This window comes from Notamacropus eugenii, chromosome 4 (genome assembly GCF_028372415.1).
Source record: "Notamacropus eugenii isolate mMacEug1 chromosome 4, mMacEug1.pri_v2, whole genome shotgun sequence".
Classification (NCBI taxonomy): domain Eukaryota; kingdom Metazoa; phylum Chordata; class Mammalia; order Diprotodontia; family Macropodidae; genus Notamacropus; species Notamacropus eugenii.
In genome coordinates, this window is record NC_092875.1 from 473804608 (window position 1) to 473822917 (window position 18310).

Genomic DNA, 18310 nt, shown 5'->3' on the forward strand with positions numbered 1-18310 from the left:
AATATATACTTAAAAAAACCAAGCTTGCTGTTTGTAGCAGACGTTCACTGTTGCACGAACAAGCTTCTTTTTTGTATTTTACTTCCTGGAATGTTTGTTGATAATCGTGAAGTTCATAATAAAAAACTAAAGCAACACCTTGCTGAGATCTAGGAGCCCCTCTATGAGACTCCAAATTAAGACATGGTCAAGAGGGGGCTCTTGGACTGATCTCTCAGCTCTGAGATAGGAATGTGACCTTCCTGGTTTGGGTACACAATAAAAACATTAGAAATCCTCAGGAAACCTCTGAGAAACACTTGTTAAAACAGAATTTTACATGATCCATCTGCAAATCTGCTATCGTGAAGAAGCATCATTGGCATAGTTGAGAGAGAGCCAGTCCTTCGGTCAACACTGCCTCGGTTGGCTTCCTACCTCTGACATACTGGCTGTGTGGCCTTGGGTCAGTCACTATACCACCTGGGAGCCTGGGCTACCCTATACGCCTACCAATTGCATTGTTAGAGGGAGGTCTGCCCCCTGGAGTTCTCCATACCAATGAAATCACAGACAAACATGGCTGGCTTTAAGGGTCTACTAGGACTTTCAGAAGTCATTATTTATACTCTAAGTTACTTAATTAGAATAAATGGTCAATCTTCATTTTAATTTTTGAAGACTTTGCTCATTTATACACTTTCTTTTCTTAAAAAAACATTTCAATTAATAAACATTTATTTTCTTTCCCTCTCTTTTCCTCCCCAGAATGGAAAAAAAATGTAAAACAAAGCCCTTTTGACAAATGTGCATCATCAGCAAAACCAATTCCCACAATGGTCACATCTCAAAAAATATGCCTCATTTTACATCTTGAGAATGGGCATACTTTCTTTTGTGCATATAAAGTGAAAAGATGAACAGCCATGTAAATTCATAGTAATTGATAAACAATTTAATCCCATTCATTAAGCATTTATGAAGCACCTACTATATTTCTCCCTCAAGGAGTCTGGAGTCTATCAGGGGGAAGAAAACAAGAACAAGGATGAGTAAATCCAAAATATATGGAAAATAAAAATCAAATTTTTTTACAGGGTGAGATGAGGAAGTCTGGAGGAATGAGGAAAGACCTCTTTAGCAAATGGCAAACCTAGAGATTCTAAAAAACAGGGGCAAGATACCAGGATCTTTTGATCTGGAGACTTGATATACTCTGGCAAGCGGTAGCAGTGATAGGGGCCCTGCCTGGAGTCAGGAAGACCTATCTCCTGAATTCAAATTTGGCCTCAAACACTAGCTACGTGACCCTGGGCAAGTCACTTAATCCTGTTGATCTCAGTTTCCTCATCTGTAAAATAAGTTGGAGAAGGAAATGGCAAACCTCTCTAGTACCTTTGCCAAGAAAACCTCAAATGGAATCATGAAGAGTCAGACAGAGCTAAAATGAGTGGACAACACATACTCCAGCAAAGTGAGAGATAAAGGGAAATTTTCATGATGAATCTGTTTGCCCTTTTTACTTCTTTCTAAAAGACAAATGGCATTTCAGTGACATTCTGGAAAACTGACAGCCCTAGGGAGTATGGTGTATCTCACCCTGTTAGCTCAGTGCTTCCCGCCTGGTCCCCAGGTCCCTGGGGTTTGATAATGAGTGCAATTTTGATCTTATGTAACTAATCAAGCGATGCAGCCTTTCCCACCTCTCCCTTTCCCCCATTAATTCCATGAATGCAAGTCTGCAAGTAGCACTTGACAAATGACGTCTCTACTTATCCATGTGGTAAACTGTTGAAAATCAAGATAATTATATTATATTGTAACCTATCCATGAAAGCAATAAGCCCACAGGTCTTCCAGATATGGTCTTATAGTCAAGTATTTTCCTTGGAGCTAGTGAAAGTTTAATTTGGCTTTGTACTTACATGCTCAAGGGGCGGCGGGGGTGGAGAGGGGGAGCTCACCCGTGTCCGACAAATAGAAAAGGATAATGAATTAGTTATGTTTTAGCACTTGTATAGTTCCAGGGGGTTTTATGAGGCTGTAAATTTTTCATAGTAACGGGTAAAACAAGTTTAGTCTATTTTCTCCCTCAGATACTGTTCCATCTTGGGGTGTTTAAGTTTCAGTATAGTATTGAGACCAGTCTCTTCTCATTATGAGCAGGGACTATGGCCAAGCTCAGCTTTAGTAGCTTAAGGGTCTAGACATGATGGGGAAGGGCAGAGATTCTTAGGAAATACTTTTTTATTTATTTATAGGCTTATAGCATAGCTCTTGTTGGGGTGTGGTTCTATGATCCAGTGCCTTTCAGCTGAACTCAGGGACAATCATATCAATCTCTACCCCTTTCTACTACTGGTTCACCTCTGTATTCATTCTCTCTCTCTGTCTCTGTCTCTGTCTCTGTCTCTGTCTCTGTCTCTGTCTCTCCTCTCTCTCTCTCTCTCTCTCTCTCTCTCTCTCTCTCTCTCTCTCTCTCTCTCTCTCTCTCCTCTCTCTCTCTCTCTCTCTCTCTCTCTCTCTCTCTCCTCTCTCTCTCTCTCTCTCTCTCTCTCTCTCTCTCTCCATTGATCTCCATCTCTCTGTTTCTTTGTCTTGTCTCTGTCTCTATATCCCTATATCTGTCTCTCTCCTTTTTCTCTCTCTCTTTCTCTTTCTTTCTCTCCCTCTCTCTCCCTTCTCTTTCTCTCCTCCTGTCTCCCCTTATCTCTCTGTGTGTCTCTCTGTCTCTGTCCCTCTCTCTTTCTCTCAGCAGTCACAGACAGACAGTGTAGACACTCTGGAACAATCTCAGAAATTCAAAAATGGCAGAAACTTGTTTTCTGTAATTGGCTTGGATCCTGCCCCAGAGTAAAACCAGGGAAATCTCCTATATGGTGGATTTTCCTGCCTTTTCCCTCTCTTAATATCATACTTTAATTTCAAAGTGTTTTAAACAAAATTACTGTTAATGGCCATGTAATTTATTAGCAATATTGATTAACGAGCATTATAAAACTTTAGGGAGGGCTACAATTAGGGTCCCCTCTTTATTCCCAGCTAATCTGGGGCATGGTTGTTGAAGAAAAGAATTTATTTTTAAACTATGTGCCAAAATTTTTCCTAGTAATTTATAGTGGGAAAACCAAAGAGAAGAGGGAGTTATTGATTGGCTCCTGACTGCACAAACTTTCACAACAGCTGCTTTGGCCTGGTTTCAGCTCCACTCTATTCCAGCCACCTGCCTGGGTTCTCCCCCCTCTCTCTAGGGTCTACATGCTCATTCACTTATATCTCATTCTTGCTTCTTTGTCTTCCCTTCCTGGCTCCCCAAATCTTGGGCATAATTAATTTCCTTAAGTCTATTAGACTCCCATTTTAAAAAATGAATATTAAAAATTGTTTTTACATGTAATTGGGAAAAAATAAAATATATATATATTTTAAAAAGTCTGTTGAACTCCCAAACTGAGTTCTCTTGAATGCCCATGAGCAGCCTAGTCCAGGGATCATCCTGGGAAGGTCCTCTAGAGGCTCTGTGATCCTGGGGAAGTTTTGTAAAACCTCTACTAGCTGAGTCTACAATTATATGTCTAGACCTGAAAGGGACGTTAAAGGTCATCTAATCCAATTTTATATAGGTAAGGAAACTGAGGCCCCCAAAGGTTAAGTGAATCGCCCAACGTTACCCAGGCAATAAGCCTTCCTTCCTCTCTCTCAGTTGAATTGGGTGTCCAAAGGGACCTAGAATTTGTGAGGTGTTCTTAGCCTCCAGAATGTACAGTAAGAACCAAGTGAGCTTTTATCATCAGTGGTTCAGGCAACCTTCTAAGTTTAGTACTGGCTTGAGAAGTCTGAAAAGAAAGGAAAGGAGAAGAAAAGGAGAAAGAGTGAATGGTTCCCTCCCCCTCCCCCAAGGAGATGTAGATCTCTGTCTCCTCCATGGGGATACTGATTTGTACCATTAATAAGGAAAGAACGACTTTATCATCAGCCTCGTTCTGGATTCCTGGTTATTGTAGCCACTGGAGAGTCTGCTTTAAGCCAAAAGAAGTTGATTTACCTCTAATATTGGGGGGTTCTGACATACTGTGCTCCAAAACCCCATAACTAGTGGCAGAAATAGCAATTCACTCTCTTTCACAATCCACATGTGTGTGAATACATCTCTGTATGCCTTTTAGATCAGGTCCCCGAAATTGGCCTCCTGGGATTTTGCAGTGGGCGAGAGTGACAATCCCTTGCTTACCTCGCGTGGGTTCTGGGAGCTCCACCTCACCCTTTCATACTTTTCTTTGAATGCTTTTCCCAGGTCGGGTGGGCTCAAAATACTTAAAAAAAAATTCCCCCCACTCTGCTGTTTTCTCAGCTGTTCTATCTCTCTTGGGTGGAGAGAAGTCAGCAGAGCTGGGGGCGGAGGATGGAAAGCTGAGAGAAATACAACTCCGTCACTAGCTGTGTGGGCTGGCTGCGAAGGGAGAAAGTATGGATCCAGTGACAGATCTGGGAGACTCAATAAGCCAAAAATGATTTGGGAGCAAATTTCCCCCAAGCCAACCTCCTCCCTGAGTCAGAGAGGCCATAATGATCATCCCTGCGGTGTGAGCTTTCATGCTGCTGGCTGGGTAGGGTAGGAATGCCGCTGTCTGTCACAGTGGGGCCTGCCATGCTGGGACACCTGCAGCTCCATCTGTACGGAAAAGCATGAGCAAGTAGGAGTTCTGAAATGAATTTGGTGCCCAAGCAGGAGTGAATTCCCATTTCCAGCCTTTGCCCTCCTCCCTTTTTTTTTTCTTTCTACATAAAGCTGAATAAAGCTCTGGGCTGACTAAGAGTCAGAAATCAATCAACTCTTGTGTAGGATGCATGGCTGTCATGCAATCCTGGATAATCAAAGAAATACCCAATTTTGCTTCATATAGTTTACTGAAGAAAGTAAATCCACTGTCCCTCAGTTTCCACATCTGTAAAGTGGGTATCTGATGTCTGAGTGCCTAACAAGTGGGTGGGAGGATTAGTGGCCTTATTTCACCAAAGTACTTAGAACCACTTAGAGCAGGTGCCATCGATATGTTCTCATCCTGAATTATGAGATGCCTGTTTCAGTGGGTCTTTGAGTTTTGGTAGAACTCTTTTTTTTTTCCAAGAAAGAGCTTAGACCAAATGACGTTGAGAGGACTAGCTTTCAGTCCGTCCTTCATAACCCTTTCTTTCTCTAAGCCCATTTTCTCTGACTCCTTTGATGTCTTCCTTTAGCATTTATACCTTAGGGATCATCCAACCCCATTTCATCCATTGTAAAACGTGTCCAAGGTCACAAGGTGCTGCTTATCTCTCTCATGTGACGCTCCCTCTTACACATCCTTGCCTTGCCATGTATCATCTTCCATGACTGAAATGCTCTTTCTTCTTGTCTCTGGTTCGGAATGTTGGCTACGCTCCAAAGCTCAGCTCACATATTCCCTTCTACATGAGGCCCTTCCTCATCTCCCTCCCACAAAGTAGCCTTGTATTTATTTTGTGTATGTTCTCAGGAGTACATTGTATATGCGTGAGTACGTTATCTCCCTGTATAGAATGTAATCTCTTTGAGGGCAGGGAATATGTCACTTTTGTCTTTGTATTCGAGCAGTCTCTGATATGTATAAATTTGATGCTTAATGACTGATTGAAATAGAACTTAAACCCAGGCTTCCTGACCTGTCTTCTGATAGTTCCATTATGCCAAGAGGTCTTCAGCTTTTTTGTGTGTCATGGACCCTTTGGTGGTCTGATGAAACCTAAAGACCTCTTTGCAGAATAATCTCCTTAAATGCATAAAATAAATTACACAGAATTACAGGGGAAATCAATTATGTTAGAGATCTAATTTTATGAAAATAATGTAATTAAAATTATATAAAAATAAGAATATAAAGTGAAGTCAGAAAAGTTAAAATTAAATATAAATATATTTTATGTAAAACAAAATCTAGAATATAATCTATGTATAATATTACATAAGTATATAACATTAATAATGAATAATAATGTTAATATATCAATAAATATAATATGGTATGTCTTAAAATCAAGCTTATAGACCGTAGGTGGAGAACTTCTAGATCATGGTGCCTTCAAACTTTGATTTAATCAGCATATGCTTACCCCATGTCTCCCCTCACCCTTCCATCTGCTTAAATTTTTTCTAAGGGAAAAGAGGCAAAGCATAAAAAATAAAAAGATAACAAAATAAAGAGGAACCAAATCCCAGGGGCAGTGCATTCAGTCCAGTCGCCTGCACTTTCTGTGTCTGTGGCTGCTGTTGGGTCATTTCATTCATGACCCCATTTGGCTTTCTTGGCAAAGATGCTGCAGTGGTCTGCCATTTCCTTCTCCAGCTCATTTTACAAATGAGGAAACTGAGGCAAACAGGGTTAAGTGACTTGCCCAGAGTCCCATAGCTAGTAAGTGTCTGAGGCTTGATTTGCACTCAGGTTCTCCTACCTCTAGGGCTAGCACTCTATTCCGTGCCACCTAGCTGCCCCAATACTACACAACAAACTGACATTCTAGAACATGACCCCACATCTGTGAGAAGACCTCAGCCATCCCAGAGACATTCCATTAGGTTAGTGTTTTTGTTGGCTTCCTCTAGCCTCCCATTCTGATGACTTCTAACGGCATAGAGGTGACCCTAAGTTCTCAGATGAGGGAGGAAGCATGCTCTGACACCTCTTTTTAGGATGGGGAAGGCATCAAGGGGAGGCCCCGTGACAGCCTCTGCCTATTGTCCAGGCTTCTCACCAGACGGGCTACAGCGGAATGGCTGCTTTGGCCACAGAAGCTCACAAGGCATGTTTCTCAAGGCAGTACTGAGTGTCCTGAACCCCTCTGGCAATCTGTTGAATCCTATATTGAACCCTTCTAAGGATAATATTTTAGATATTTTAAGTTAAATACTTTACAAAGTATAAAATAAGATAGGATTACCAAGGAAACCGATGACGTTGAAATGGTTATCCAATTTTTTTTAAGTTCGTTGACTCTAAATTAAGCTAGTGGGGCCTCGAGACACTGAAATATGTCCGTCTGATAAGGGAGGGGAGAAACCGTATTCAATTACATGTGCTGTGTTTTACAATGGCTCAGGATAGACATGGCACAAAGATTTTCAAAAGCAAGAGGTCAAAACAGACCTATCTATGTAGATCCCACAGTTAACTGTGAAATTCCACAAGCACTTCACTGAGCCCAGGTTTTTTAGAGATTAGAGGCAGGGTGGTCGGATGGGTAGAGAGTGGGCCTTGAATCTTAGAAGACCTGGATTTAAGGCTGACTTCTGAATCATAGTGTCTGTGTGACTCTGGGTAAGTCACTTAACTTCTCAGTGTTCTAGGACAGAGTTGTCAAGTACAAGGTCCGTATATGGCCCAAAACATTCCTAAGAGCTGCCAAGTCAGATTAAAATATAATTAAGAAATATTTAGCAACATAAATAAAAATGCAATAAAACAGATAATATTATATTTTAAAACTAAGTCGATATGTGCCCTTAAGTTATCCTTATGTTATGGACCACTTTAATACCACTGTTCCAGACAACTCTCTCAGACTTTGAGTTACTGAGAAGTTACCAACCTGCACTGGTAGAGGGAGGTCTTTATTCCAAAGAAATCAAAGGCCTCGTTCCTTTGTAGAGGGAGTGGCACATAATGACCATTAGGCTTTATCATGTCTTTATCATGTATTTTTCCCATCTTCTCCTTTAGCTTATAAGCATATTGGATGGGTACCTATTGGATGGGAAACCTACAGTTTCCTTTGTTTTCCCCAAGAGATTTTATCACTATTTTGTTTTTGACTGGCTAACTAACTGTGGGCCGTGCCAACAGGAATGCCAGGGATAGCCAACTGGCTATTGATTTAAAAAGCAGTTCTATTTAGTTACCTGCTGTACAGTGAAAGGTGACTCAGTTCCATAGGTTGTTTATGGAGGACAGAACCCAACTCTCTCAGTGTGAGTTATGCTGTTGGCCTTGTATGGATAAAAAGGTAGTTAAGGAAACTTTAAAAAATGTCTTTTGCATCTTGGTAGAAACCAGAACCTGCACGGACTGACTTCAGGATACACCTAAGCTCTTGTGGCTTTTCCCCCACTCAGGACAAAAATCTCAAAGTTCCAAAAGGACTTTAAGGATTGATAGAAAAACAGTTCCAAAGTGACCACACAAGGTCATGCTTCTAGGCCTGCAATATGGGCTTTAAGAGCAGTAGACACTCATGAGGGCAGCCAGGTGGCACACTGGATAAAGTGCCAGCCTTGGAGTCAGGAAGACCTGAGTTCAAATCAGACCTCAGACACTTACTAGCTGTGTGATCCCTTTTTGTCTCAGTTTCCTCACCTGAAAAATGAGCTGGAGAAGGAAATGGCAAACCACTCCAGTATCTTTGTCCAGAAAACTCCAGATGGGGTTGTGAAGAGTTGGACAGGACTGAACAACAAAAGCATAGAAAGTTCCTCATCTTGTGGAGCTAAAATCTGCCTCTCTAGAGTCTCTATACATTGGTTCTACTTCATCCCTCTGAAGCAGCAGAGAATAAATACATTTATTTAGGAAGGAGCATGGTATAAAAGCTAGAGGAAGGCCTTGGAGTTAACTAGACCTGTTTGACCAGGCAGGTTTCTAAGAGTCTAAGTTGCAGGGGGTGGGTTGCTTGTGTGGGTGTTAACCTCCATTGGTTAAGGGCGGCTTCCAATGCCAGTGAAGAGAGAGTTTCCCCATACAAAAGAAACCATAAATCTAAAACGCTCTTCTATGAAACTCTTTGTCTCATTTGTTCCTCAGTTCCGTGGGTGTGTCACTGATGACACCCTAGGTAATTCCATTAGGTCTGCAGCTTTGAATCCTAATAGTAAAGTGAGCATAGAGAGTTGGGTTCAGGTGGGAATATCCCAAGTTGGGGGGTAGGAAGAGGTTCTGCTTTCTTTTTAAATCCCAGTGTGAGGAAGAGTGCGGTGCCTCAGATTCACATATGGCCATCTGGAGCGCTGGTCCCCCATGTCTGGAGTTCTCATTCAGTTAACACAAAAAGCAATGACTGTTGATGGGAAGACTTTGATTGACATCAAATCCCTTTTTTTTTTTTTGAGTTGAAAACCATGGAAACAAACCTTTGTTTCGGAGTCTAACTCCCTCTGTGCTGTGTGCTTGCAGAGATGTTGGGTGTGTAAACAAAACAGCATGTTGAATGCCTTCTGTTTTCATGCCTAGTGCTTTGATATCAGAGACTAAATAGAAGCATTGACGATACAGTGAAGTCCTAGTGACTTCCATATTTCATCCTCTTTCGTGTTTCTTATTTTTAGCAGATAATGAGTTAGGACTTGGCATTTAGCTGTTTTGATTGAACTTCTCTTCACGGAAGTCACTGGACTCATAAGCACACCCTACACTAGGAAAATTTTGTTTCCTACTTAAGACTGAAAATGAAGGGGCAGCCTGTAGAACTTTGGGGCAGAGGAGAGTTGAGTTTGAGTACTTCTTTGCTACATATTGGTTATATGACCATAAGCAAGTCACAACCTCTCAGGGCTTGGGAAACTATAAAGATTATATGTTGCAGAGAAGGCATCTTTGTCTGCATTGGGAGTTTCCTTATTGAAGTTTCATAAACCCATGAAATGATAAGTTTGATTCAAATAATGAGAAAGAGTTAGGCATGACAGTGATCACCTGCATTATCTGCTCTTGGGGAGACTGAAGTTGGTATTTTGCTTAAGCTGGGGAATTCTGAGCTATATGAGGACTAAAGCTGACTGGGTGTCTGCAAAAGTCCAGGACCAACATGGTGAGCCCTGGGCAGCAGTAGACCATCTAAGGAAGGGTGAACCCATCCAAGCAGGAAATAGAGCAGGTCAAAGCTTCTGTGTGGATCAAAACTGTACTAGCAGTCACTATATTTCCAGTCTGGACAAGATAAGGAGACCTAGTCTAAAAAAAATTGAGGGACAGGATTTACTCTACTCACCATCTCGATCTTTCCTCATGCTGAGACATAGCAGAAAGCAGACTGTATTCTTGTTCTGAACGCAGTCATGCTTTAGTTCCCCTTAGTGAATGTCAGATGAATCTTTTGCCAATGAGCATACAAGCTCCAGTATGAAGAATTCTGTTTTGGGAGGTCCTGACAGCATCCAAAGTTACTCTTGACTGAACCTGCCTAAATCTAGCTACAGTAGAGTTCTTCTGACCATATGCATCTTCTTTGACCTTGAACACGTCACAACCTTTCTGAGCCCACTCATCTGTGAAAGGAGGGGAGTAATCCTTTTTTTTTTACTACCTATTCCAATGTGTTATTGTGAGTATCAACACATATCCCATACATTGCACTTGGAGACACACTGAAACTTCACGGCACTAAAATGTGTGTGTTTCTAGTGCCTTGTTTCATTATTATTGCCATTATTTTTTACGATTAGGAATTATTTATTATTTTATGTCTAAGTAAGTGGTCATCATATCAGAAGCCAAGAAGATTCATGGAAACAGGTTTTGAGAAAGAATGTTGTTCAAAGCAAAATTTGCTCTTAGCAGGAAAGGAGAACTTTCACAACCAAACACATAATATAAATCTGTTAATCTAGTCATTTAAATATGAAGAGAATTGGGGTCAGAGAATTCTTTTTAAAAATGTAAGGAAAATATACAGAAATTCAGGTCAAACACAGTGACTTTTCTAAGCAAAGGGGAGCTAGCTATTGGTAACTGTTATTACTGTTTCTGCTTATTAGGTTAAATCACCATGTATTTTATAGTAGTTTTAAATCTATAAACATACTAAAATATAACTCTCTGAATAATCTTCAACAATACTTAGCCATTTGAGTTCAAGAACTGCATCCTCCAATCAAAGGGATATGCTTTATTCTTTGCTTAAGTGAAATATAATTAATTGCTGTTGAACCCATGACTCAGTTTCATTCATTCTTGGTGTATCTAAAGATAGAGTGCTCTCCTGGTCATGAGGCAGGGCCTAAAATAGCACCCAATAAAATCTGAGACATATGTATTAACCTTTCCAAGAATGAGGCACTGAACATCAACCACTCAAATAGATCCTGGCTTCTTTCACCCCTTATTCTGTTACACACGATGACTTTTTAGTCTTCTAAGTCAGTGCTCTCTACTCTTCTTTGATCACATACTCTTATCAATTAAGTTTTTTAATGTGAATTTCTACTCTATGAGTATTTACTTATTTATAAATTACATAGTGTATAAATATATTAATAACCATATACTTTATAAAACTTACACAAAACTTGAAATCTAAAAAGGATAAGCTAAAGATGAAATGATTTGTGATCCTAGAAGCAATAGGGAGTCACTGGAGTTTACTGCGTAGGGGAGTGATATTGTCAGACTTGTACTTTAGGAAAATTAATTTGGCACCTGTGTGGAGGATAGGTTGAAAATGAGGGAAAATTGAAAGAGGGTGAGCCATCAAGAAACTCTGACTTTAGTCCAAGGGAGAGGCAGGGGCTTGAACTGGGGTCTGTTAGAACTTAGAGAAAGGGCAGAGGTGAAAGATGTTGTGAAGGTAGAATCCATATTTGGCAACTGACTGGATGGGGGAGGGGAGAGAATGAGAGCCCAGAATGATCCTCAAGATGACAGGGAGAATTTTAATTTAGGTTGCTAGAAGAACAGTGATGCCTTCTATAGGAATAGGGAAATTTGAAAGAGTTGGGGTTGGGGGGGAAGATAATGTAAAAGGATCTGTGAACTGCCCATCCATTCCCACTACTGTGCAACTCACTCTGTTACACTTAAAAGTCAAAAATGAAAAACCCACTAAGGGGATGTGTTAAAGCAATAAGCTGATATTGGGGACAGAGTGTGTGTACCCTGGGAGCAGGGGAACATTGCCTGTACAGCTGCTGGTGCCAGTGCCTGGTGGCAGTCAGGTTAAAATTTCCCTGAGAGATCTCTGCCTCAGAGCAGGAAAGAAGGTAGGGGCTTGCACAGGTATGAATGACTAGTGAGGGGGAGAAGAGATGGTGATAGTGATAGACACAATGGATGAAGGTGGCTTAGAGTTTTGCAGGAGGCAGACGCCATGACTGGTTGTTATTGGGATGGTTGAATTCAACCTGATTGTTTATCCCTTAGGGTCATTTTACAGTCCACTGGAGATTCAGGGCTCTAATTTTAGAGACCACTATTCTAAAATAGAGTTTTCTGCTTTCCTCTATACGTTTACTTAAACTTTTATACAGGGCAGGGGTTCTTAACCTTCTTTGCGTATGATAGACCACTTTGGCAGTCTGATAAAACTTGTAGATCTCTTCTTAAAATACTGTTTTTAAATGCATAAAATAGGATTATTTTATTATTATTAAATAATAATTTATTAAATAAATTAAATAATAAATTTATTATTATTTAACACAGGATTACAAAGAAAACCAATTATAGTGATATATAATTCTCAAAATATTAAAAAAAACAACCAAGTTTGCAAACAGCAAGTTAAGAGCCCCATACTAAACCACATAGTATGGCTTCTCTTTGGACAAACTGAGCAAAATGCACTTGCTCATAACTGTATAAATAGCCAGAGCAAGGATTTCAGAGCAGCCCAAAAAAGTAGAAAACATGAAGAGGGAAAAGCACATTATTGTGATGCGGTTCATGAAACCCTAAGGAATAACAAAGAAAACTTGTAGAATTGGGGGTGTTAGCTAAGTTCATTAGTGATAAGATAATTGGTCATTCTTCAAGCCCCCAAGCCTCCATTCTTTCCCCCCCATTTTTCTTGCATTTAAATAACTAGATTAGCAGCTTTGTATTATTTGCTTAGTTGCTAAACTTCTCCTTTCTTGTTAGAAGCAAATTTGCTTTGAACATATTGCTCTTCCTAAAAACCTGTTTCCATGAATCTTCTTGGCCTTTGACAAGATGACCGCTAACTCAGTCATGACCCATCTTGATTTTGGTTGAAGTTCAAGTCTATTAAGTATAAAGTATCCTCTTAGTCCAAAAGGATCCTCCAAGATCAAAGGAAATTGAAATCCTAGAGAAAATAAATGTGTTCTTGGAAGATCACTAGACTTCCAAATTGATTTCCCTTATAATTCAAAAACACCTTTGCTGGTTCTCCTCAAAATGATGTTCCGGAAGACATTTTGAACAGTGACATAAATCCATAGAAGGAGAAAAAATTTTAAAGAAAAAATAAAGCCTAGTGGACAAGCCCTGATCATTGTGCAGATTCTAGTGCTCTCTGGTGGGACAACAATGAAAAATCACCTTCTGAGATAAAACACGGAGTAATGCCTTACTATTCCTACTTTAACCAATCAACCAGTCCCTTATCTTCCAAGTGCACAAAATCCAGATGTCCAGCAGTGCTCCCCTCTGGAATTGGTACATTGATAAGGAAGAGTCCAACCACAATCCTTCTGCCTTGGAGATGGCTCCAAAAATTATAGATTTGGAACTCAGGAGACTTTGGAGTTCACCCCTGTGACTCCAAAAGTATGACTTTCCCCACTGTAGCATGAGGTTTTATTGCCATTCAGTTCACTGATTTGAAAGTTCAGAAAGGGAAATGGATAAAGAGAACTCAGTGATAAGATTGGTATCTTAGGAGAGAGATTAAGATGTCTCAACTGTGTCATAAAAAAGAACAAAAAAGGGTACTTGTTTCTCCATAAGGTTTGATTAGTGATTGAGTATTGGATCTTATTGCTAAAATCTGTTTATTTGTGTTTGCTTTATACTTAGATCTTACTCTGGAATTAAAGGATTTCAGTTAAAAGTTAACCTGCAGCCCAATGATAACTACTTTTTCTATGCAAAAGCTGTCAATGCTTTTGGGACAAGTGAGCAGAGTGAAGCTGCCCTCATTTCCACCAGAGGTAAAGTATCCCTTTCTGAAATTGACTAACTTTTCTTTTGTTGTGGTTGTTTTCATCTAAATTGAGATTCCCAAGCATTCCCATTTTCTCCTGTAGCTCTCTTAATTTACCATTAGAGGGCACTATGGGCTCCTAGCTACAAATGCACTGTTCATTCTTTCCCTACCTACCATCCAAGAAAAATCTGTGCTCTCAAAGGGAGAATAGGACTCCCCGGTAGCTCTCTGGATTGTGCTGGTGGCTGATACTTGAAATAGCATTGGGTTAGAAAGAGCTTTAGGTCAGAGGTTTAATTCCTGTTTTTTCACTAATAAGCGATGTGACCTTGGGATGGTTATTAAGAGACATTAAGAATCACTTCTTTGGATTGTGGAATTGTTGGGTTATTCCAATATTATTCCATATTCCTATAAAAATGTAAAGAGCTTGCCCAGGAATGTTAACATACAAAGCCAATGGTTCCCATTAAGCTAGCCTACTTAAACACTATTGATATTTTTGAAGTAAATCTTTCTCTAAACACCAATGAGTTGCCAGATTTCTAGAGTAACAGAATCACACTTATATTAATATTTTCATTATAAATGAAATTTAAAAGCCCCCCACAAAGACGTGTCAGATAAGCAGATGGACAGTTCACAGATTCTCTTTGGAGAGGTGAATACAAAAGTTGGTGGAATTCGGTTTTTCCTTTAGCATTTTGTTTTTGCCCAAATACACGTAAAAACAGTTTTAACACTATTTTTTACAACTTTGAGTTCCAAATTCTCTCTCTTCCTCCCTCTCCACCCCTCCTCATTGAGAAGGCAAGCAATTCCAAATAGGTTATATAGACACAATCATAAAAAACATTTCCATGTCAGTCATGTTGTAAAAAGAAAACATAGATCCAAAAAACTCAAGAAAAATAAAAGAAAAAATATTCCTCAGTCTGTGTTCAGACACCATCGAAGACACCATCCATTTTCTCCTCTCTGGGGATGGATTGCCTTTTTCACCATAAGTCGTTCAGGGTTGTCTTGGATCTTTGTATTGCTGAGAACAGATAAGTCATTCACAGATCGTCATTGCACAATCTTGCTATTACTTTGTACACAGTATACTTCACTTTGCATCAGCTCAGGTAAGTCTTTCCAGGTTTTTCTGAGAGTATCCTGTTCACCATTTCTTATAGCGCAATAATATTCCATCACAATCACATACCACGATTTGTTCAGTCATTCCCTAATTCATGGGCTTCCCCTCAATTTCCAATTCTTTGCCACCAGAAAAGTGGTTATAAATATAATATATTTATAAATACTTATAAATACTGAGTATGGGCAAGGCCTGCTCCTGGTTTGCTGGGGTTTGGCCTATGCTTGCTCTGCTCTTACGCAGGTGTAACAGACCTTTCCTATTGACCTTCTAAGTTATCTTTGGCTGAAAAATTACTTCACCCCATCTTTTTGTGCATTCTGATGCTCCAGAAATTGTTTTATGTCATTATTTAAAGATTCGGGGAAAGCTCAGCTGAGTCATTGCCTTTTCTCTATCCTCTTGGCTTCACCTTCCAGAATCAGTTTTATAATGAACCTAAAGGCAACCAGAAAGATCATTTCATGGCACACTTGGTCACATTGTTTAAAAGTATGTACGAGGGTATGCAAACACATCACCATAACAATAACTGAAGTTTGTGTGGCAGCATCCGTTGCAAAGAATGAAGCAGAAAAATTCATTTTAAGAGCTTAAAAGATCCTTCAAATCAAAGTCATCATATGCCTCAATACTTCTTGACTTCAATGTAAAAGTGGGCCCAAGGAAAGATATTAAAAGTTAAAACTATTATCATTTCTTGTAAGCTAAGTCTAGAACCCAAACATGACCTTAGTTGGCAAACACTTGATCTTCTTGCCAAATGGAGAAAAATGGTAGCTAAACTCAACACTGGTTTCTAGTACAAGTTCATTTGCAAAATGTTATGAAAGAAGATGACAAAAGAGTCTGAATAATATTACTTTACAAAACAGCCAAAGACAGCTAAAGAAGTAAAATTCAATAAACTCTAGTGATTCTCTACTGCTGCTGGAATCAAAGATAAAATCCAACATTTGGCTGTTAAAGCCCTTTGTAGCCTGGCCCTTTTCTCAATTTTCAGTCTTCTCATACCTTACTTCCCTCTCTATTTTCTGTGATCAAGTGACACTGGCCTCTTTGCTGTCCACCTCCCCCCCAAAAATACTCCAGCTCTCAACTCTGCACATTTTCTTTTTTTTTTTTATTATTTGTACTTTTTGTAAATTTTTAATTCGTTTTAAACTTGAATACAAAATGGGAAGGAAAATTTAAAAAGAATGTCTCTATGTACACAGCAAAACATAAGAGAGGATTTAATATGAAGTAATAAATTTCCATTTCAAGAAACCTATATAATAAATACTCCATGGTATTTTCAAAGCTACCCAGCTTTTCTTTGCTTCATTTTGGGTTTCTTTTCTTCCCTGCTGTCCACTTTTTACTTTATTTTTTTTCCTCCCTTATACCCCTCCCTAAAGAAGACTGTAACTAAATGCAAATACACATCCACATATAGATACCCATAAACACACACACACACACACATACATACACATATACATATACATACTGATACACATTTATGTAATACCATACTATGTATATTTCTACTTGTCACCTCTTTCTCTGGAGGTGGATAGCATCTTCCTTCACAGGTCTTTCAATGTCTTTTTAAAATCAACCAGCTCATCATTTCTTACATCACAGCAGTATTCCAATGCAATCATGTCCTATCTGAGAGATTCTCCATGGAAGTTCCCCCCTATTCCCAATTTTCTGTGTTCCTTCTGTTTTAGCTACATTGGTTTTATTTCTTTCTACAAGAAAATTTTAATTTAAAATAATTGAAATTGTCCATTTTATACTTGAACAGGGCTCTCACTTTATAATATACTTTAAGGTATGCTACTGGTGCATTTCCTTCCTTTCCAGCTTTGCACATTTTCAATAGCTATCTCGTATGCCTAGAACGCTCTCCCTCCTCATCACTCCTCCCAGCTTCTCTACCTTTCTGCAAGTCTTAGGGAAAGTCCCACATTCTACAAGAAGCCTTTTCTGATCTTCCATAATGCTAATGTCTTCCCTTTGACATTATCTCTCACTTGTCCTATATGTATTTGGCTTGTACGTAGTTGTTTACATGTTGTCTCCCCCATTAGACTATGAGCTCCTTGAGAGCAAGGGCTGTTTACATCCTTTATATCCCCAGCACTTAGTCCAGTGCCTGACGTGTAGTAGGTACTTAACAAATGCTTCTGGATTTGACAACAAGGCTACACAGAATTTCTGTAAAATGTAGTCACCTCTGATCATCTTAAGTGCAGTTATAGATGAAACTGAAAAGAGCAATAAATGAATGTGAAACGGAATAGATCTGCTGATATTTCTACGGTGACCTATTTCCCTCTGTGTCAGTGATGGAATCCAAACATCTGGCTTCTAGCCATCTGTATTACGTAATGAACTGAAAGTGGTTCTTCAAAAGCCGTAAGGGAAAGAAACTGAGCTTGACCAAATACATACAGAAGACATCCCTGTTGGAGACAACTTAATTTTAAAAATACACAGGAATATATTTTTCAGATATTTTAAAGAGATTTCTAAAGAATTGGAAAGGTCATACATGTAACATTTACCCACTACTTCCACCAAAGGCAACTGAGAAAACATCCGTGACTATTCACCCATATGTCTACTCTCTCATCTCTCTAAAACTTTTCTGAGAAGAGTTCATTCACACACCAAGGGTATCCTTGATGAAAATGCAAGAAGAAAACAGGCAAGTTCTTATAGATAATCCTCTACTGCATATCAATATTCAGAGCTGTCTGATGCTGTAAAGAATTTAAGCTATTTCTATTTTTTTAATTTCAGAAAAGCATTTGGTGCAGTAAAACTAAAACTATTCTTAAAGGTTCTATTGAAACAAAGTATTTACTATGCCTGTATAACAATCTATGACATACTATGGTAGAGATAACTTTGCTCAAGGAATCCCGGAGTATCCGTATCAAGTAAGACATTAGCTCCCCTACGGCGTTTGCCAGTATCACAGAAGGTAGGCCAGCCCTGTGCATTGTCCCAGTAGAATGATTCCCTGTCAGTGGTATGATTCCCTAAATGCTCCTATTTGTTGTACTAATTATGTAGTACTAATACTAATTATGAACAAAATTATGGCACTAATTATGTTGAATCTGGCAATGCTACAAATTCTGATCAGTGAAATCCATAGTCATTCAGAAGAATTGACCGAACAATGTCCACTAGTCTACAAAGTAAATAAAGCATGAATGCTGTTCATTGATCACATGAATTATAAGTCTAACACACTGAGTAGATCGTTGATATACATATAGCCTAGATAGAGCAACCAACTGA

General features: G+C 39.3%; 1 protein-coding gene across 1 annotated transcript in view; it reads left to right on the plus strand.

Annotated features, from left to right (window-relative positions):
* Positions 1-18310, plus strand: part of CMYA5 (cardiomyopathy associated 5) — a 121940-nt gene that overhangs the window by 90998 nt on the left and 12632 nt on the right. The window contains exon 10 of the mRNA XM_072606437.1: positions 13737-13870. Within this exon, the coding sequence (XP_072462538.1) occupies positions 13737-13870 (134 nt within the window). The remainder of the gene's footprint in view (positions 1-13736; positions 13871-18310) is intronic.